General features: G+C 43.7%; 1 protein-coding gene across 6 annotated transcripts in view; it reads left to right on the forward strand.

Annotated features, from left to right (window-relative positions):
* The window catches only part of Gas2 (growth arrest specific 2), a 136,856-nt gene extending 119,139 nt beyond the window's left edge, over positions 1-17,717 (forward strand). For all 6 annotated transcript variants that reach the window (XM_048442510.3, XM_085682705.2, XM_048442517.3 and 3 more), the window contains one exon: positions 16,474-17,717. In XM_048442510.3, coding sequence (XP_048298467.1) covers positions 16,474-16,692 — 219 coding nt within the window. In that variant the 3' untranslated portion in view covers positions 16,693-17,717. The remainder of the gene's footprint in view (positions 1-16,473) is intronic.
* The last annotated feature ends 5,335 nt before the right edge of the window (positions 17,718-23,052 follow it).

The raw sequence follows: 23,052 nt of genomic DNA on the forward strand, positions 1-23,052 counted from the left end.
CTGCTGATACAGCTTGCTCCACCAGAGCAGGGCTCATCAGAGAGTGTCAGAGGGCACTGGCCCCCAGAGGTTTAACCTTCAGGAATGAGATAGGCCAACATACAGCAATGGACTTGTTGATGTTAGGACTTTGTGTCTGTTGGTGGTCAGGGATGCCAGGCACCTCCGCAGCTATGCCTTGGCAGATTGTGTGAATGACAAGGTTCCTTGCGACAGAGGCCTCCATCTTGGCTTTGTGATCACTTCTGCAGAACTTGGGTACTTGGCTCAGGCTTCTGCTACCTAAATACTGGACAAAGGACCATCTTCTACCTGAAGGATATTTAGAAAGCTGCCCAATTCCCCTCTTCAGGGATAAGAGTCTGTAGGAAGGTAGACAGCCAAGAACTTGTGAAGGGTTGATTTACTGTTGTGGGGGAGATATCACACAATGGGAACTGCTTTTGTGGTAATACTGAGAATGTTATATGTGCCGACCTGTAGTTGAGTCTAAACAGAGAGGATTACAGTCATAAAGACTGCCCTGAGACGTTCGGGAGGTAGTTTTCCATGGAGAGATTTAATTAAACTTAAAGCAAACCAAACCACACTCCCACAAACTGATGGTCTGTCTTTCTTTCCCAAGATAGATCCTGCTAGTGAGAGCTCTACCCCCAGCAGCTTAAACACTCACCATTCATCTTTGTTCCGTTACAACTACCGTCACGCTTGCTGCCTTGTGTTTCCAAAGCAGACCTGTATTCCTATTGGCTTAGTTCAAAATTAAACAAAGGAACTTCAAGCTAACACTATAAAGGTTATTTTAAAGGAAGTGCCTTCGAAACACTAGTGGACATTCTAAGAATTCCTTGAGGTGGGTTTTTGTAATTAATCAATCAGATTAGTCCTATGTTTCATTGCTTGCTAAGTTACCCCAAACCCACTTGTCTGCTCTCTCATAGACAGACATCTACTTACTCATGATGCGAGAAGCGATTATGTGTCTGTTATGCAGAAGGGTTAGCATTTGGGAAGAGCAATGTAAGTAAAGTTAATTACCTATATTAATTAATAATTCACATGTAAAGATGTATCTAGGACATTGCATCACTTGGCTGAGAGTGAACCCCAGGGCTTCATGCATGATGGGCAAGTTCTGTGGGACTGAGCCACAACCCCAGCTGCTCAGAACACTGAACTGTGTATCCCAGTGCTGTAGCTAATCACAGCATGTGACCTTGATCAAGTTGCTCCATAACTCTGACCCTTAGCTACTAAACCACCAATGAAACAGTGACTACCTTTCCTTATAGTGACAGAAGCCGTGGTAAGATACAGTGCTCTGTACAAAGCAACCCATACTGCAGTTACTGTACTGTGTTCACTATGAAAATAATTATGTAATCACACAGTGATGTGTTATGTGTGCAATTTACATACATATGTATGTGTGTACATACATATGCATATATATAGTTATAACCACACTTGTATTTATTTATAATTTGCTTTCACACAAATATTCAGGACTCTGAAAATATAGCAGTTTAAGAATTCTTAGCTCAGTAAATACAAGAGGTGATGCGCTGGTGAGAGGTGTTGCGTGATACATGTTGGCTTCTTTTGTGCAGATAATATTTCAGCAAAGCAGCACTAATTTCTTTATGTGCATGAGCAAACCCACGTACTTGTGTGCTGCTGCCCCCTACTGCTCAGACTCAGTAAATACAGTTCTGCTGTGATCATTGTCAGAAAGCTTCTGGGTACCTTGTTTGTCTTCCTGCTTCCCACTCTCTTCCATTCCTCCCTCTCTCCCTCCCTCCCTCTCTCTCTCCCATCCTTCCTACAATTTTATTTTATCACTGAGAATCTCCAACATGAGTGCAGTGCATTTTTGGTTGTATACAACCTTTCCTCTCCGCCCTCAACTCCAGCAGTGCCACCCCCTTACTTCTATAATGCAACATGTCTCTTATTTGGCCTGGGGGTGTGGCTCATTGGTAAAGCTTTTACCTAGCAGATATGAGGCCCTGGATTTTACTACAAATGCAGACCACAAAGCACCACCCAACTCAGCAAAACTGAAGCCAATAAACCAGTTATTAGTATACACTCATCACACTAGGCCAGTTTCTTTGAATCCTGACTGCACTATGGCTTACCACGTGACATTTTACCTTGCTATTTTTTGAAACAGTTATCACACTGGCTGGATGGATCTGTGGAAGTGTATTGATTCCCTTTTCCTTTTAAAATATGCAGCAATGAATCTGCAGCCGGTTCAATGGAAGGATTTATTGACTTCTTGCTGCCTACGAGACTCATTCTGTAAGGAGCGCAAGTGACTCTGAAAGAGCACGCATCTCCTTACAACTAGAAGGCCTCCTTCTGGCAAGGCCTGCCTGCTCTACTTCAGAAAGGGTCCTGCCATCACCTCTCCTCTATTCCCACTGCTATTATTGAAATGTTACTTTGTATTGCATAATAATTATCTGGAAAAGTACAAGTGACCCTCAAAGGGGAACTAGGAAGCAGGAGAAACGAAATTATGGTTGAGGATGGGAAATGATTAAGGTGTAGATTTGTGTGCTTTCAGGAAAGGTGTTCACACAAGTTTAATCCTCCAAATGAAGCACTCATTAGTTGCCAATGTGAGAGTTGAAACTGTTGACATACAGATGTTTCCTTGTTAGACCATTACATCTCTTGCCCCACCCGCATTGGAAGAGCAAGAAATAATTCCAGATATTGCCAAACGCCAGTCTGGGGATATGGATCAGTTGAAGTGTTTGCTTAGCACTCACCAAGTCTTGGTTCCATCCATAATGCTGTGCAAACTGCAAATGGTGGTACACACCTACAGTCGCGGAAATTGGATGGTAGAGGCAAGAAGATCAGGAGTTGAAGTTATCTTTGACTACATAGCAAATGTGAGGACAAACTGAGGAGAGAGAGAGAGAGAGAGAGAGAGAGAGAGAGAGAGAGAGAGAGAGAGAGAGAGAGATTAATTTCTAACTGTCCCTGGGCTGAGAAGCAGAATACAAAATCTCTTTGTGATAAGGATATAAAGAGTAATTTTTATATTTTAATTAGTTTAGTGTTTGCAATAATTGGAGACACATCTTGCATGATCCATCGACAGAGTCAGGATCAAACACTACCAGGTGGTGAATTTAGGCTTGCAGGGTTCCACTCATCCATAAGCTTCTCTGATGATAAGGTCTCTTCATTCTCCTGGTCACAATCACCATGCATACCGCTGTATCATCCTCAGCAAGCCCAACACATCCTGTCAGAGTTATGTTGCATGCCTCTGGTTACTTCCCAGTGCCTGGGTGTCTCACATACACTTCCATAAAGCCTGGTTAAAAAAAAATATTCCTCATGTACACAGCTGCTTGGTGGTCACTGCATTTTTTTTAATTTCCACTGAACACAGTTCATATAATTGCATGAAGCAAATTTTTTGTTGTTGCTGTTGATTAAATGTCCTAACACTGTAATGTTTGGAGGTCAGTAATGGTTGCCAAGGTTCCTTGATGTAGTGTCCTGTCTGTGTAGTGTCCTGCTCTTCTTAGTTCAATGTTTGCTTCTTCATATTTCTTTCTTTATGCCCACTATGTGGCTGTACAGGCTGGAGCTGAAGTCACCACATCTGAGTTTCAGAACAGAAAAAAGGAATAGAGATGTCCAGGACTTCCTTTCTAGCCATCTCCTTGTGGCTTGTGGGTGATGAGAGTCAGATAGTTGCCGAGCTACAAAGAAATCTGAGAAACTGAGTCTTTTCACGTCCTCTACTTTAGAATAGAAACCAGATGAGAGAACATTGATATGGGGTGTGAACGTGACCCTAAATTGCATTTAAGGCATGAGTCTCATCTTATAGCCTCCTGGACTTGCCACTCAACAGCCACTTCTGAAAGTCTGTTACGTAATGGACTGTTAGCATCTGTAGAAATGAAGATGTATTTACCAGCTTCTCTGTGGTAGGCTAGGGGCTACCATACTGTTTGATGAGCAATGACTTAGAAAGTAGTGTTTGAAGGGTGAGTAAGGATCGAGGCATCTAATGTTGGGCATTAGGTAGAGAGGCCTATGTGGTCCTGTATAAATAATCACTGCTTTGTGGTCTCTGTCTTCCCGTAGGAGATAGACAGAATAAATAAATATGGCATAAATTGATTTCAAATCATTCTCTATGTCCTTGGAAGTATTGTATTCTCTTCGGGGGGGGGGGGGGATGAGAGTATGCTAAGTGAGACTGTCACACAGGGAAGAACATTCTTTCCTAAGGCAGAGAAAGTGTGTGGAAGGTTTCTGATGGAGGGCAGTTCTACCTAATGGTGCAGCAGAGGAGGAGGAAATGGCTGACCGAGGAGAAGGGAATGGTGCAGCAGAGGAGGAGGAAATGGATGACAGGAGAAGGAAATGGTGCAGCAGAGAAGGAAATGACTGACTGAGCAAAGGTTTATCAGAACAAGTTTGACATGTGTATGCAGGAGATGATTAAAATTATGTTACAATCAAAAGAAATATAAAATATGATCCACACAGAGAATACCTACTTTTTCTATGTAGTATCAAAGAAAACTGGAAATAAAACATCCATACAAATGAACTTCAGAAGGGAAATAAAAATGGCATCAGGAGCAGAGGTAATAACAAAACTGTAATGCTGGAGAAACTCAGGCAGAAATAACAACTGCCAGAGATCAGATAGATTCCCGATGAAAGGGGAGGAAAGGTGAATCAGGTAAAATTAACTTTCTTTCCAAAGGCCTCATGGGGCGTGGGAGAGAAGTGGAAGAAAGGGTGGCAAGGTTGACATTTGAGAATGAATAGATGAAGAACCAATGAGAGACTACACAATGTTTTGTTTTGTTGTGTTGTGTTGTGTTGTGTTTCGTTTGTTTGTTTGGTTTGGCTGAGGTCTTGTGGACTAAGAGCTATAATGTAATCATAATAGAACCAATGGCCCAAGGATGCAACAGCCAGGCCCATTACAGAAGTCTGTATTAATAGTAGTATGTCCAAAAGAAGAAAGGAGGAGATCTTAGGCATGGAAACCATCAAAGTGACTTTAACCGAAATATAAAACATTTTTTTTATTTTGTTGTATTAGCAGGCTAAATACTTATACATTATTACTCATAATGTTACATAGATAAACTTAAAGGCACCAAAATAAAGAGAAGCATGCACTTGAGACAGTAAGGGGGATAGGAGGGGTGGCTCAGTGACCAAGAGCACCTACTGCTCTTGCAGAGGATCTGGGCTCAGGTCCCAGCACCACAACTATCTGCTACTCTGGCTTCAGAAGTCAGGTGAATTAATCTGGCCTCTGCACGCACCTGTGTTTATATGCATGTACCCACATACAGACATAATTAAAAATAATAATTTTAAAGAGACAGTAGGAGGACAGATCAGAGTGAGTTGGTCCCATTGCCATCTTCACCCAAGGCTTCTGCTACAGATAAGGGTGTGTTTTCATTTGTTAGCAAGCTAGAGATGCATCTCTGTAAGACGCTGTTAAGTGAACAGACACATGCTGAAGGCAAGCTGAATTGAAAGCGGAGCATAACAGGCTAACATGCTCAGTCATGTGAAAGCATGAGTGTGCCTTCTTATCAGTACAGTGAACAGGACACAGGAAAGTTCATACACTCACTGACAGGAAGGCAGAGCCCTGCAGGGCAGTTACTGAGGTTTTGCAAACAGGAACCTTTTTGTTGCATGGAGCAGGTTGTTGGGGGAGAAAAAGGAAATAGGTGGGGAAACCATGCCTTAAGATTTGTAACTGGGTCTGCCATGGAAAGCTAGTACTGCTCCTGCAGAGGACCGTTGTTTGGTTTCCAGTACCAGCGTCTGGCAGATAACAATTGCTTCTAATTCTAGTTCCAAGGGATCTAACACCCTTTCTCTGGCACCCAAGGGCATCTGTACTCATGTATTCATGCACACATATATGCACATGACTAAATGTAAAATATATATTTTCTAAAGATTTAATTTCTAAAAGTGGAAATGTATTTTTTAATTATTTTGTGTATATGGATATCCTGTCTGCATCTGTATCTGTGTATCACATATAGTGCCTGCAGAGGCATCATATCACATGGGACTGGAGTTATAGGCAGCTGGAAGCGGTTATGTTGATGCTGGGAATCAGTCCCGTGTCTTCTGTGAGAGTAGCCAGTGCTCCAGCCCACCGTAGCATGAAGTTTATCATGAAATACATATCCTGTGGGAACCGTGAAATGGAAAGCAGAAAGTAGCTGTAACGTGCTGGCCCACCATAGTTGAACACATACAAAATGTTCCCTTTAATAATTGATAAAGTGAAAAGGTGGGGGGGACACGTGTATGTTCACTGGAGAGAAGTGGAATGTATGTGGAGCCTTTCCGTAAGCTCACACGTGTATCACACGACTGCATGTGCCCATGTGAAAGGTTTGAGTTCATGGGCACAAGTGTAGATAGGAGAATACAGAAAAGAAAAATTGTGTTATTACAAAATAGAAGACCTGATGAAAAATGTACACATCTAGATAAAAGTAATGACTAGAATTTCTAAAGGTGAAAATAAATTCCAGAGCAAAAATCAGTGTGGCAGTTCTGAGAGTCAGTGTGTGAAAAGCGAACACTGGGTTTCTGGGGATGCTCCCCGGGCCTTAGTTAATGTGCAGCATTATAAACAAGGCTGCGCCTCCTCCACACAGGGGACTGAGGGGCCCTGTGGAACAGAAGTCTCATTACATGCTAACATGTGACCAGCCTTGCAAGAGCAGACAGGGATGAATTCTCAGCTCTCTCTGCTTCAGATGCAAGAAGACCGAACAATGTGGAGAGCCCTCCAGTCTCTACCTGCTCCTGTGGAGAATGAGTGGCAAGATAAGAATATTCAATAGACTTTTGATTCAGAGCGGATAAAATATGCAGATGAGACAAGGGCTGGCTGTGCAGAAGAAGAAAACAAAGGACTTTTATTGCACGTTTATCGTCTAGGGTTGGCCACCCTGTGGCCAGTCATTTTAGGCATTTCACCCAGGAGTGGATTTCTGCAGTGGTCTCCAACTACTCCAAATAGAAAATGTTTCTTTGGTGAGGGGTTGAGAGATACTTCTGTGTGGGTGAAAAGACAAGTATTTAGAATGCAGGTTGGAACTGTACTGGTTTAGGAAAGTGGCAGAGTGGCAGGAGCAGGGTCTTCTCACCAGCCAGGTAGTTGGTCAAGTTTACAGTGCCATGCGTGGTTTCCCTCCTACTGAGCAGGCCTGAAGTACAGGTAGGCAGCTGTTGGTTACCCTAAGAAATGAGCACCGTCCTTTGGTACAGCTTGCTTTTCTGGCCATTGTTATGGCTCATAAGCCTTACATCTGGATAGGAAATACAAAAATTAAAAGTGCCTTTGAAATGTTATATATACAAAGGAATTGTTAACCTATGCATCACTTAATGAGAATGGTTCATTAATTCCATCCAATCTCAGGGACTATCTAGTCATTAAGACTTGGTAAGAATTCGCCAAAAATAGATTATAGACCGAAAATGATTTAGAGATGGAATTAAACAGAAAAGAAAACGTTGACCCTGAGAAAGCTCTTTGGTGTCCAGTAGGGTTAAGGGAAACATGGCGATAGAGTAGGGAGAACTAGGAATCCTGGTCTTGGAGTGAAGGTAGCTGGAAGAGAGGTCTGGGCATATAAAGTAAGACGTATCTTCCAGAAAACAGGCGGGTATACAAGCGTCAAATCATGCCAAGGACTTGTCTGAGGGTGCTGAGGTCGACTCTGTGCTGATGGGAAAATTCAAATGATGAAGATTATTAAAAATAATCTTAAGCAGTATCAGAAAGGATTTTATAACCACAAATTCCAGTGACCTGCTGCCAAACAGATTTGTGATTAGGTGATTAGATTGCTCCATTATCCAGAACTCCTCACGTTTGTTAAAGGGGAATCCAGTATCATCAGCAGTTCGTGGTGACTTCAGAGGTTGCATCTGTGTTGTAACTGCCAAGCTGAGAGTATGCTGAGGGACACAGAGGTGACTGTGACAGCCCAGGTAAGGTCGGAGGAACTTGGCCTGAGACGGCCTCAGCTGTGGAGCTGGAGTCTTCCGTCCAACACTCTATGTGAAAAACTTTCTTATTTATTTATTTATTTATTTATTTATTTATTTATTTATTTATTTATTAGAAATTTCCACCTCCTCCCTGCCTCACTTTTCCCTCCCCCTCCCCACCTCCACCTCCCTCTCTAGTCCTAGGAGCAGTCAGGGTTCCCTGCCCCATGGGAAGTCCAAGGTCCTCCCCCCTCCATCCAGGTCTATAAAGGTGAGCATCCAAACAAACCAGGCTCCCACAAAGTCAGTCCATGCAGTAGAATCAAAATCTAGTGTCATTGTCCTTGGCTTCTCAGTCAGCCCTCATTGTCAGCCACATTCAGAGTGCCCAGTTTGATCACATGCTCCCTCAGTCCCAGTCCAGGTGGCCTTGGTGAGCTCCCATTAGATCAGCGTCTCAGTGGGTGGGTGCACCCCTCGTGGTCCTGACTTCCTTGCTCATGTTCTCTCTCCTTCTGCTCCTCAGTTGGACCTTGGGAGCTCATTCCAGTGCTCCAGTGTGGGTCTCTGTCTCTAACTCCATCTATTGCCAGATGAAGGTTCTATGGTGATATGCAAGATATTCATCAGTGTGGCTATGGGACAAGGCCAATTCAGGCATCCTCTCCTCTGCTGCTCAAGGAACAATCTGGGGATCTCTCCTTGGACTTGGGAACCCCTCTAGAGTCAAGTCTCTTGCAAACCCTAAAATGGCTCCCTTAATTAAGATATTTATTTCCCTGCTCCTATATCCACCCTTCCTCCACCCCACCAATCCCATTCTCCCAAGCTCTCCCAAATCCTTCCCTTCTCCCTTCTCTCTACCCATCTCCCCTTACATCCACCCCCCCACCCCCGTGCACCCAACTTTTGCTGGCGATCTTGTCTACTTCTAATATCCAGGAGGATAACTATATGATTTTCTTTGTGCAAAGCAGTAAAGACCCACATCAACACTTTCTGGGTAGGCAGTGAGCATCTGACTGCATTTGTCTCTGTATTCCCAGTCCATCTTCCATCCCATGTCCCGCCACCCACCTACACAATCCCACTGTGGAGTAATTCTGGTTCAGTTTGTGCAGATGCTGCCCTTCTCTCTCCTGCTGTGGTGGAGCACAGTTAGTCTGTGGGAACTAGCAGCCCTTATACAGGTGTCATGCCATCATCATTTTAGCCACCCTTCTGTCCTCATCTGTCCAGGAGTTATTTGTCTAGCTTCTTTGGGAAAGTCACCCCCTGTGAACTTGTAACACCACCTATTTCATCCTTTTTAAATGTAAGTTTTTTGCAGTTCTGAGGATGGAACCCAGGACCTTGGGCTCACTACCTACACCTGCTGCTTTTCCTCTGCTTCCTGTATTCTCTCATTCTCTCTCTCTCTCTCTCTCTCTCTCTCTCTCTCTCTCTCTCTTTCTCTGTCTCTCTGTCTCTCTCTCTTCCTCTCTCTCTCTCTCCCTCCCTCGCTCTCTTCCTCTTCCTTTATCTCCCCCCCTCTGACTTTATAGCATTTTATTCATTGCCTTTCATTTGCGTGGGTCATTGAGGGAAGGGCACTTTTAAACATTTTGTCAAAGCAAAGAGTTGATGCTTTCAGAAGTGCCCAAATGTCCATTCTAGTGACTAAATCACTGACCTGAAAGAAATAGTTCTTTCAGAGTATCTGGACTACAGACTCTGCTGTTACCGTTCAAGAACCAGTGGGATGCCAACTGGGCACCATTCTTGTACAGCAACATTGCATAGCACTGGGGGACTTTGGTTCTTCTCTGTCTTATGCTGGGTATAGAAGAGATTATGGAGTTGGGTTGGTATCAGCAAAATCTAGTGTTATCCAGGGAATTTGTGTGTGTGTGTGTGTGTGTGTGTGTGTATGTACATGGATTTGTGTGTGTGTATGTGTGCACATGTATGTATGTGTGTGTGTGTGTGTGTGTGTGTGTGCACGTGCGCACGCGTGTGTGCGCGTGTGTTTTGCTGCTGGAGCCTGGCTCCATTCCGTGAATAGATTTCTGTCTTTGCAGCAGTTGATTCCCGTTCTACTCTGGAATAAATTGGCTCCAAATCCTTCCTCTAGGTAACCCTTCCCCTTTCCCTCCAGTGATGTTTCCACCTCATTGCTGTCACTGTGCTGACTCTCCCACCAAATATGTGTTATGACATTGTCTTCTCTGCCGCTGGTAATTAGATTGCAGCTAAGCCCTCTTAATTGCATCTGGGACACAGCTGGGATAAAGGATCCCTCACATAGGGAGGCAAGGGGAAATGACAGGAGCTAGTGCTAAGTGCTCCCACACTGTCTCCAGCAGATGCAGCTAGAACATTCTCCCATCCATCTCTTGTATGCTTCTGTGAGTTGCTTGTCTTACTTGCTGTCAGAAAGAAGTTTCTGGAGCCATGTGTCTCTAAATGAGTCTCAGAAATTAACATTTCTTCTCAGAAGGAAATAACAGGCCAGAAATATTTCCTTTCAAGTCTCAGTAGAACCTCTGTGACATGAGGCCTATTCCTGTTGGGGGACTGGCTCTCACCATTTGGGCACTGCAGTAATTCAGCTTTCAGATGGGCTACATTACCCCAGTATATACTTCTACATCAGAGGCTGGGCCACACCACTGGTCAACAGAAGCCAAGTGTGCTGTGAGTCCTAAGTCATGCCTGAGGCTCCAGTTCTCTCCAGATAGAGGTAAGTAATACCAGCCTGCCAAGGTGGAGGCCTTGTGATAACAGAATGAAACAGGTTGGTATCTTGATAGGGTGGGTTTCTGTAGTTGCCAGAACAAAGCAGTCAGCTTGCTACAGTTATTAAGTGCCTTCTGTGTTCCAGGCATGGTGTCTTCATGTTTACAAATCAATATCTCTATCTCAATGAATCTAGAAGGAAATATCAATTGCTTAGAAGGAAAACTGAGGCCCGGGGAGAATGCGTGCAATTGTCAAGTTACAGCTTGGTATTCTTGGTAGAGACTGAGCAAATGGTATCTTCCTCTCTCATTCCTGTGACTGAGAAAATGGTATCTTCCTCTCTCATTCCTGTTGCTCACGGGGCTCATGACAGAAAGGGTGGGGTACACCAAAGGCACACTGGGGAGTTAACGAGGTAATAAACATGGAGGGCTGATTTCATGAGCCTGTTTGTCCGTGATGAGCTGTTTTATGAAACCATAAGATGAAGTCCTCCGCTCTGGCAGACAAGGTGTCCAACACCATGTGTTGTCACTGGTGCCTAGGTTTGCCTGGCAGACTTAGAATCTTATCACTTATTTTGAAAATTCTGATGTCAAACCATCTGCTGAACATCTGCTGTCTTGTCCCTAAATGTGTCGGGGGGCTGAGGCAGACAGCCGAATTCCCAGTTGTCCCATTGTAACATATGCCATTTTAGCGTGATAGGAAACTATGACAGAGCCTGCAGGCCTATAAATTAGTGTAATGTTCTTCTCTGGAGAACAGATGACTGCCTTCTAAAAACAATATTTGTGTTCACGTTATGATGCCTTGTAAAAACACATGGAGAACAGGGCTGACTAGGTGTCCGGAAGCTTTTGACTTATTGGGATCTAATGTGGAGAGCAGTTAACAGTGTTGAAACTGAGCCTCTGGATCCATTAAGAGGAGGAAGGCTTAATGAGAACCACAGAGGGGCTGGTGACCCCGGCTAAAAGGCACTTGCTCACCTAAGTATCATAGAGGGCGTGAGCATGGAAACCTTTGAACAATTTATTGCTACTTTTTGTCATTTAAAAAGTGTGTTAAAGGTAAGGAGGATTCATGAAGAATCATCCCAAAGAACAGCAACTTCCTTCTCTGCACCCAGTCATGAGGCTTCCTCCTCAACCTCTCTGCCGTGTCTTTCTCTCAGCGAAGCTCTCTACACAAAGGCTGATACGGATTACTGCTCACACCCAGACTTTCTAAAAGGACACAAATCTTTCATTTTTCCCTTCCCATTATCCCATGACTAATACAGGTATATTTCAAACAGGGAGAGTGATACTTGGATGAAGCAGTATGAAGCATTAACCTTGTTAATTCATTGGTTAATTGGTTAATTCATTATTAGGTAATTCATAATTGTTTAATTCATTATTCACTCAATATGCATTTAAAATGTATTTGATAAGCATTGTGTGCCTAACACTGAAGAGTCCCAAGGGCTTTGCTGAGTACTCAGACAATGGTCTAGGGAAGGAATGGACTTTATTTCTCATTTATTTCCACATTGAAAATGTGGTGTACTTATGTATATGTAGAAAGGTGTGTGAGATTTTGAGTATCTCACAGTAACATAGGAAATTTGGAGTTTAAGCTCTAGCAGAGAAAGTAAGACCACTGACTTGCTGTGCTCGTGGTGATCTGAGGCGGTGGGAAAGGATGAGACACCTGGCAGCCGGCCCCTTCGGCGACTCCCGTGCCAGGTACAGCAGGCAAACGGGAGGAAGCAGGCATCGGAATGGGTAGATTAGTAAAGATCTGCAAGCCTCTGCCACCCTGTGGATACCAAATCTGCTTGGGCCACTGCTGCCACTCCATCCCTGCCTGGCTGCAAGCCTGCTGCTCTGAGGAGGATGAGGGTGGCCTCAGGTGGCACACAGCAGGAGCAGTGGTAAGACTGACAGGCTCCTGTTAGGAAGTCTCCCATGCCTCTGGGGCAGTGTGTGAACTAGTGAGAACAAAGATGAGAGAAAGCAGCCTGGGAAAGGAGCTGAGCATTTGACCTGGCCTCCCGCTGCTTGTGATGTTGGTAGGCACCAGTTTGGAAGTTAACCCCTAGAGGAGAAGGCACCTGAAGCATTGCATATGGATTTGGGACTGGGACAGACATGGTCAGTCATGGAGACCTCAGCCAGAGATGTCACTAAACAAATCTATCAAATATGAGCATGAAGCCTTTAGTGTTAAATTTTGCTCATTGAAAAGTGTTTCCCACTTGGTATTGTTCATTTTTTCCGAGGCGATTTTGTTTGTTATGTACCGCGGCATAGCTGCACACAGCCTGGTCACTTGAAGTGCGTTACTAGTTAACCCCCATACTTCTCTAGATGTTTTATGTGATTGGTTTTGTCACTTAGTAAAACATGTCATTATCTGTGATCTACATAAATATAGACTTTCCCTTTTAAATGACAAGTGAGTTGGTTTGTTTCTATTTCTAAGTACTAATTAGTGTCTCTGAGAAGAGGGAGAGGAGTGTTTCTGGTTGTTGAAGCTCTTGGTACCTACACATAATGCGGTTGGTGCTGGCCTGCCTCTCCAGGCTGGGCAGTGAGAGGGAGAAGCCTCCTTTCTCCACTGGGCCCCTTGGAAGGGCACAGTGGGCTGTGAATGTGTTTCCTCCTGTCACTACACTTGAGACACTTGTTTCAGAATAAAGTTATGCATAATAAATTAGAACCATAGCCACGCCACACAGTCTTCTGTAATTAAACTTGCTTTATCGGGTGTCTCTCTAGATTATTTTAAGGGGGCTCAGCTAATCTGCTCAAACTGCTTATTGCTATGCTGAGATCGATGATGCTGGTGATGGGCTACTACCTCCCAGTGGCCAGTGACTAGACGGCATGACTGCAGGACCAGTGAATGTGTTAATAAAGGGCCCCTGCTTCTGCTGCTGCTCCCCGGTCTATGACCTTACACTAGTCGCCTGCCTCCTAACAGCCTCAGCTTTCCTACCTATAAAGCGGAAGGCATTCTGCTAACAGCAACAATATTTAAACAAAGTGGTTAAAGCCTGCAGAGTGTGCTATTGGCGGTGCTGCAAGACTGTGTGAATCAGGTGATGGGAACATGCATGTCAGCTGCCCTCTGTCACACAAGCCAACAGCAGAGAGAAGCACCGTAGAAGGAAGGCTTCTTCTAGCTCAGAGTTTGAGATATTCTGGTTAGTAGTCCTTGCGTCTGTTGAGCTGGGCCCCAGTCAGGCAGAGCACGATGGAGGGAGGAGGGTGTGGCAAAGACTGCTCACTTCATGGTGGACAAAAAGCAGAGAGGTAATATGGAAGGGGCCCCTAATGGCCCAGCTCTTCTAAAAGGCCCATCTCCTGTATTTTATCACCTCCCAAAAATGTCATTATACGATGAATCCACTGAAGGAGTAGGCCAGAGCTCCCAGGAGGAACAAGTTCAGAGTAATTAGGCTCATAGCAGATTAATTTGCTCTTAATTTGAATCATAGGGGTTTTGTTCATGGAGAGGTGGTGGCACAAGACTCTTTTGAAAATGATCACATACTTAAAGGGGGCCTGGGGATTAAATCTATCTATTAAATTAACCACCTATCTGGCACTGTGAACTTTATACCTTAATCCATTTCTGAAACTCCAAGATTGACCACAGACTTCTTAGCACATGACTGTAAGGTCTAAATGTAAGAATGCCTCCCTTAAGACAGTCCTGAGCCTCTTATCTCAGTATGCGATGGTGGAGATTTCCATGGAAACCTAATAGTATGAGAAAACCCTCTAGCTCCCAGGTGTGGTGAAACGGAGGCGTGAGAGAGAGAGTGCACTCAAGCCTCCCCCCCACACACTTCAGTGTGGAATCGGTATTCTCTGAAGTATGAAGTATTCTGGATAAAACGTGTGTGCTTACAGCTCTGATAAGAGCCTCTACCAGGAAGCTGTCAGAGCCGCTGCCGTTTGCTCGTGCGCTCCTTCTGCTGTTGTTACTTGTGATATAGCTTAGGTCGGGCAGAAGAGAGACGTGCACATGTGCACACACGCACACAGAGTTTCCAATCAAAACAGAAGCATTTCACGGTTCTGAGAAATGAAAAGAAAAAATATAAAAGCAACTGTAATACTTTTTAAGAAAGAAAATCACGCTACTGACCCCTGGGTTAACAGTACTCTAATTCTTGCAATGTCACGTTTTTGACATAGATCCATAAAAATATTTAATGGGCAGTTAGTCTTATCTGTTTCTAAAAGGGAAGAATCTTTTTATAATTTTGTGGTTAGCAAGTTAAAATGGAGGCATGCATGGTAGCATCTGTTCACTGTTTGCTTTCGTGGCTCAGGAGCAAGAGACTGGCCAGTCAGTCAGTCTGTGGAATCACCTCTCCTGCAATTGCCTTCAGAAGGCAATAAAAAACAAAGATCAAGATAAACAGGAATGCAGGGTCAGATTTCAATCTGAGGAAATATATACATGCCCACCCCCCAAATCCTCACAGTCATTAATCAATACTTTTAGAACCTGGACAAACCTGATTGACTGCTTCAGTGATGGTGTCATTAACACCACTTTCCTCTGCTGAAGGCAGGCTTGGAACCCTGGGTTCCTCACGGAAGTACTTAGCTCTGATAGTCTTCACTGGCCAAGTCAGAAGGGTGAACCTAGATGAATTGCAAGAATATTTCCTGGCAATCCTCAGCTGTTGGCTGTGGCATCAAAATTGTGCTCAGCTCACCGTTTAGAGGCTGCAGAAGAGGACGGGTATTCCCTGTGCGATGTGGACTTCACACACAGCAGACTATATTCCACACTTCTAGTTTGCAAGCGTCTGCAGATGTCTTGTAAGACCTCCAGAGTGTTTACGTGATGAGAACACTCCAGGCTGAAAGGGGCTTCTCACTTTCTCCAAGAGCTAAAAGTTCACTTGGTCTGGGGATGCAGTTCAGTTTGAGTTGCCTAGCATGCAAAGTGCCCTGGTTCAGTTCCCAGTACCATGTCCCTACTTGTGGTGGCAGCTTCCCATGAGTGTAGCACTGGCGAGGTAGAGGCTGGAGCTCTGGATGGCTCCCTGGCCTGGAGGTAAGTTTCTACTGCTGTCTTTACTATTTTCTTTTTGTTATTTTTTGAGGGGGCGGTTGTGTGTGTGTACTTATTTTTGTTTTAATAGGTGTATTCTGAAGTAACTGAGAAGACTAGTGTCACAGAAAAATGAATATATCACTCCTTGAAAGTCTCAGTGACGTGAACACATTTTTTTTCTGAGTGCATTCCATTTGTATTTTGCGGCAATTATGTGTGGCTTTTAACATCATTTATTGACATTAACTTAATACCAGAGACTTCCATGGTCTCTTTAGCTTTGACTAAGAGGAAAATGAGCCAGTGGGAAGGATGGACCACTGATGTGAGCAGAGGCAGTGAGGCGTGTTAGTGGTCCACTGTACATCTCAGGAACACTTTCACATGCATCCATCAGAGAAGTATACATAGGTGCTCTGTGACACACCAAAGTTAGATGCCAGATGTTTTCCCAAGATTCATCTGCACACACATTTCCTTCACAAGCCTTGTCCCAAGCAGACACTGTGTGCCACTTGGATAAACAAGGGTCAGGGGAGTAAGGCAAGCCATGCTATTTCTACTAAACTTAGACTTGCTGTGAGGTCTGGTGCAAACTCTCAAAACTTGACCTGCTTTCCTGGTCTTTCCTTCCAGATGCTGCATAACAAGCACGTGATGGTCCGTGTGGGAGGAGGCTGGGAGACCTTCGCAGGCTATCTGCTCAAGCATGACCCCTGCCGCATGCTGCAGATCTCTCGTGTGGATGGCAAGACATCCCCTGTCCAGAGCAAATCCCCAACCCTGAAGGACATGAATCCAGATAACTACCTGGTGGTCTCTGCCAGCTACAAGGCTAAGAAGGAGATTAAATGAAGCTGGTCTCTGAAAGGGGACTCATGTGATGGCCTGTGTCTGTTCGATAGTGTAGCCAGTGTAGTTCACATGCTCTGAGAACCACGTGTCATCAGGCAGGAAAAGGTTCCAAAGGTAGCACTATTTATTTTTAATGCATCTGTAGAACTTCACCTAAGGGGAAAAATTCTAAAGTCAGAACAAAATCAGACAACTTGTAAGCAAATCATTATTTCTCAATATGTGAACATAGTATTTAGAACAAACCTTATTAGGAACTCAGTTCTAGGTACAGCCATTGGAGGAGAACATGCCTAGGAGACTGTATTTAGCATGTATGAATAGGTCAACAGAAAGTGCCTGCTGTATGTCTATGAGCTAAAGCACCCCAGACACTTTTATAATGGCGGAGTTTTATAGCTATTTTTTACAAATGACAATGTGATAATGTGCTACTAAAAATTGCCTGACAGCACTATACAGAACAGAGTCTTCACAGCCATACTTAACTGGAAAGGCCGCTTCAGAGATGTTTACATTCACTTGGAAGATTGCCTTAAAGTTCATCTCTGATCCCTGACCAAACCAACCTCTGGGGTACTTTCGGATGTTGCCTGTGCAGCCCCCTAGGAATAGCAGGTACCTTTCACACACCTTACACACAGTAGCTATGTTTAGGATGATCACTTAGTGAAATTCACATGCATGAGCTACATGTATGTGGCATACGTTCATGTTTTGATGTGCAGATGGCACAGTCAAATGATCATCAACTTTGTGATTTTGTTTATCTCCAGCATTTTCTTATTAAAATATATCTTAGTTAGTCCTATTCTGCTATGCTGTCTCATGAAGTAAATTCACTATAGTGAATGATGTTACAGACTTGTACACCCAGGACAGGGCTGTTTTGTACCAATCAACAGCAAGATATTGTCCACACTGATTTAAGAATTAAAAACAAAAAAATTTAAAAAACCTCACACACTATCCGCTTCTGTATTAGTGCTTCAACCTAAAATAAAAGTTAATCTTCAAACTACTAATTTCCTAGCAAATACGAGGAGTATCAAGTCATGGTTGTGTAGAATGTCTTCACCTGGGGAAGGTAAATGGAGGGAGTGTATGTTGTGAGTAGCAGAGAGTGTGGACTTGACCATGGGAAGGACCGTAAGTGTCTGTGGTAGTTTGAATGTAATGCCCCCATAAACCCAAAGGGAATGGCACTATTAGGTGGAGTAATGAGGTCTTGTTGGAGGAGGTGTGTCACTGTGGAGGTGGGCTCCACTGTCTCAGACCACTTCCTGTTGTCTGTAAGGTACAGTACTCTCGGCTACCTCTCCAGCACCATCTCTACCTGCGTGCTGCCATGCTCCACCATGATGATAATGAACTGAACCCCTGAACTGTAGCCAAGCCATCTCTCATTAAATGTTCTCCTTTATAAGAGTTGCTGTGCGTAGCTGGGGGAGAGTTGTCCCCTCCACCGCCATCAGTGCTCAGGCAGATGGGAGAGCAGACCCTATACCTTGCCAAGCAGCACAATAGAGCCAGCCCTGAAGTGTGAGCAAGGAGAGATGTCCCCATCACCCATCTGTCCTGTGGTAGCGTGGGTGGAGGGAGCTGCCTTCCCATCATGCCTAAGGTGGGATGAGAACTAACCCTCAGGTCACAGGAGTGGGAGCACTGTCCCTAACCTCCATGAGCTGCAACACTTGGGAGAGCAGCCCCTGCACCTCACCTGGGTAACACAGCAAAGCTGGCCTTGTTGTTGGAAGCGTGGGTGAGCCAACCCCAAAGCTGTACATGTGGGAGAACTGTCCCACTGCTCATCTGTCATGTGGTGTGGGAGGGTGAGAGATACTCCCCTTACCCTGTGCCCCTTCCCCCCTACCAGCTGCAGCACTCAGGACATGGGCCCTGCCTGTCGCCTAGGCAGCACAGCAGAGCTGTCTGGTAGTCAGAGGTGATGGTGACCCATCTCTGATGTTGTGAGCAAAAGAGAGCTGTTCCCATTATTCATCTGACATATGGTAGAATGGGCAGACGAGAGATGCCCTCTCCCCACCTCCCAGCCATCAGTTCCGGAGACAGGCGGAGAAGCTGGCCCTGGGTCATAAGAGCAGGAGGGCTGGCCCGTTCCTCATCAGCTGAAGCACCCCGGAGAGAGGCCCCTGTACCTTGCCTGGGGTTCTGTTGGTGTAGAAGTGGGAGAGCAGACCCTGAGGGCCTGAAAGCAGTAGAACTGGCCCCACTCCTTGCTCATTGCTGCAAGGGTGAATTCGCTGGAACAATGCTGGAGAGCTCACCCTGGGCTCAAGGTCAGACATGGCATGACTTCACTCAGACCCTTCTCTTTTCTTTGCATTTCTTCTTTTGCTCAGCAGTTGGGAACGTCCTCAGTTCCTAATACTGTGATGAAATCAGCTTTATCTCAGTTAACCTTTCAAAATACCTTAGTAAGGCAAAACAACTCTGAATACTAAGGTTAGGGCATGACCATACTTGGGGGGCCTGGGGGATTATTAGATTTATAGAATATTCACTATAATTATATATACTATAAAATATAATATATATTCAAGTGCATCTAAGACTGTGTTCAAAGCTGACATCAACTAGCTGCTGGCTGATCCATACTAAGGGGATATGGAAAAATAGGATTGCACCCAGAAGGACATGACCAACAGAGATGGCTCTTACTGAGAATGTGAAGAGTCACGAGGTCTGGCATCAGTCTCTCAGCTAGGGTAACATCCAGGAAAAGATGACAGGAAAGAGATAAAGGATTAAAAATCCAAGTATTCCTGTAATACTACAGGGAGCAGCATCCAAGTAAGCAAGCAGAGACAAGGCCATAGCCAGGTGGCAATGCAGCTTTCAAGAGACAGAAGGGTGACAGACCTGGATAGCCCCTGCGGGTCATGTGTGGCAAAGGCACCCGAGTAACTGATGACTAAGCAGTACTGATTCCAGGGGTTCATCCTTGCCATCAATAGACGTGCTGTGGGATTCTTTGCTGTCTTGGTTAGCTATTGCTTTGTGGTTAGCCAAGAGAATAGATGCAGGGTAAATGAGCAGAAATTTCTACCCATCAATGTAACTCAAAGGAAAATTTGAAAAATTTCCCAAGTTGTAATGCTAACTTTATAAATTGCTGGACAACATGTCACTAAGAAGAAAATTTCTCGTATTTCCCTTAAAATTCACATAGAAGTCAAAGGCTATACCACTAGTAAGTGTCACGTTCAGGCCAAGGAGTTTATGTATATTTAGTTCTTAAACTGTGGTAGTCAGTTTATGTATGTTTAGTTCTTAAACTATGGTAGTCACTTTTGATGTAATATTTGCAAAAAAACACAAAAGGCAGAACAATGTAGTAAAAAGTCATTGAAGGAGAACCGAAGATCCAGGCTGGTGACACAAGCTTCTGCAGCGAAAAAAAAAAAAAAAAAAAAAAAAAAAAAAAAAAACCTACTTCCACAGCCTGGTACACACACTTTTATAGACTTTTCTAGGTAGGTTTTTGTTGGTGATGCTATTTTTTTCTTTTATGTTTGATTGGCTGGTTTTAGAAAATCAATGCATTGGGCTCATAACCATATCTGAAAGAGGTTACAGTGTGTGTGTGTGTGTGTGTGTGTGTGTGTGTAAGGTGGAATATGAGATGTTTATCTAGAAAAGAAGTTAAGGAAATAGATGGTGGTTAACCAAGAATCTTGTAACTGGTAACTGGGTGACATCCTGAAAATAACAGACCATGGAATGCTCAGCTGTAAATAACATATCTGTTTCATCTTGCCCCCTGTGGCTCATGGATCACCATAAAAGAGGGGCAGAGCAAGTGTGAGAGCCAGAGGTGGTCTGGAGGACAAGGAAACGTTTCAGGACAGAGCAGGGCAGTTGCACGTATGAGCTTCCTGCAACGGTGACACCGAGAAAGACCCGTGCAATCTCAAGCTAGACAAAAATCCCAGCACAGTGGGAGGTGAGCACACGGTCCCAGCCTAGCTAATGGCATCTGATCGATGCTGGGAGAGGAAGACTCCGTTTTAAGAGTGTGACAATCATGTCCTGCCCCACAACCAAGAATGATGGACTAGCACAAACTAGACCCAATGGTTAGAAATGAGAGGAGATGAAGTTGGTGGATAGGAGCTGGGGTGGATCTGGGAGGACACAAGTGAATACAATAAAAGTAGGTTGTGGGAAATTCTCAAGGAATTAATAAAAATAGTATTTTAAAAAATAAATTGCCCTTTTCACTTAAAACAGGAGGCAGGCACATCCACCTAACTCTTGCCAATCTGTTAAATTACACTTTATTCAAACCCGACAAGATATACTTTCATCTTCCAAGGACATAGTATAATTCTTATCAGTGAAAATAAGTCAAACTTTTAGATAAAGGATAAATTCAAATTTCATCTCAATTTCCCAGGGTTCTGGGATGCTGCAGAACCTTTTGCAATGCTTTTATCTAAAAAAGCAGGAGTAATAACAACATAATATTTCTTCTTCACAGATGAGGCACGAGACATACCCGCTCCAGACAGCTGTTTCTTTTCTTTCCATTATTAATCCCAGAGACATGGAAGTAGCCCTAACTGCAAAGACATTCCTAATTTGTTTAAGATGGAGTAGAGACACTTTAAAATGGCCAGAGGGAACTTTTATATAGAAAGATGTATATTCATATCCCCAAAGACAATGCAGAATGCATAACATGTGAGCTCATAATTAGAAAACTAATAAATCACATTCCAGATATAATCATAACACCAACTGGATAAAAGAGCCACCATTGGATGTTCCCAAAACATGCCATGTGTCACAGAGACGTTCTGGAAGGATATATGCAACTCTTTTATCCACAACTGCATCAGTTTCTGACTTAGAATTAATACTAAAGTTTGCATACATTCCGCATCTGATGGCTTCTCTTATGTTTTACTAGTTTGGTCATAACATTTGGAAGATGTTACTCAATGTTACATTTTTTGTTATTTAAGCTGTAAATTATAAGAATCACGCCTCTATATGACTATCCATAATCTGAGGAAAATGTTTACATGTTTGTATGATTTTTAATAACCATTTCCTAGTTTCTTATCAAGCATCCTGTTTCATGTTTTTAATCACATTTGTGAGATTCAAATCACTATTTAGTATCTATGACATCTATAGCCTTCGAGAAGGCTGAGCACATCCTATCTATTAGGCAGGCCATAGCCATGCACACGGCCTTGGAAAGGCAAAGGCAGCTCACAGTTGGCAAAAGCAGTGTATCCCATTTATCCCAAGCAAGCACTATACCTGTATATCGCGTGTGCCTCAGGAGTAGGTCAGAACGCCAGTGGCTATACATGCAGCACTATCTGTGGAAAGCAAGTCTTCTCTATGCACAACTCAAGTTCCATTCTCGAAAGTGAAGTGAAGAGAATGGGGTATCTGTGTTAATGAAAGGAAGGCTTACAATAATGAAGAATGGTGTGTGCTGCTTCTCTCCCCACCCAGTGAGCCTTCCTATGTCAGAGATATTAATTACCAAAATACACTAAAGTATTTCTAAAATTTGACATATTGATTCCACTGTCCTTGATGAAGGAAAATATCACTAATCTACAAATGAAGAAAGTGAACTGATAAAATTGTATGTCTTACCTAGATATGAAATATTTTTGAACAATAGGAAAGTAATTCTTCAGCCATCATGAGACCTATATTATAGGTTCAACTCTTTAAAAAGAACATGCTTGACACACTGTCAAATACTTTGTGGGAGGAACAGGCTAGCTGGTGGCTCAGTTTCCTTTTGTGGCTTGACCTGGCCTAATTCACTGAGATTCCTGAATCTATACATTTTACGGGAGGGAATCAGGTGTTGGCATTGCAACCCGTAGCAGCAGCATCCTTGCATCTCTGCTTACTGTGCAGTAAGAAGAAGACAAGCTACAATGTCATCACTCAAGTCTAATGAGCGGAGGTCTGCAGACCTCTTGTCTGACTATCACACCAAGTTGTCTCCTGATCCTTGTACACATGAAGGCAACCTTCGCAAGTACAGAACTTATGTGTTTCTCTGCCATGCTTCCATTAGCAATGTCCTGTCTGTGTACATCTTACAACTATCCTTCAACACTGCAGAGGAATAAAGATACTCATGAAAGTTGAACAAATCTATTTTCACTCGTTGTCACCAACCTACTTCTCAGTTGCTCTCATTCAGTCACTGCACACATCCCCATGCTTCTGGTAGGGCACATCAGAAGCCCACTGTACTCTGATGGACACCTGACATGTGGCTCAAGTTAGTGTGGTATGCCGTAAGTACAGAAGATAAATGAGCAGAAAGTCAATATTTGCCTACAAATATTAAGT

Source organism: Myodes glareolus, chromosome 24 (assembly GCF_982192425.1).
Source record: "Myodes glareolus chromosome 24, mMyoGla1.1, whole genome shotgun sequence".
In the NCBI taxonomy this organism is placed as follows: domain Eukaryota; kingdom Metazoa; phylum Chordata; class Mammalia; order Rodentia; family Cricetidae; genus Myodes; species Myodes glareolus.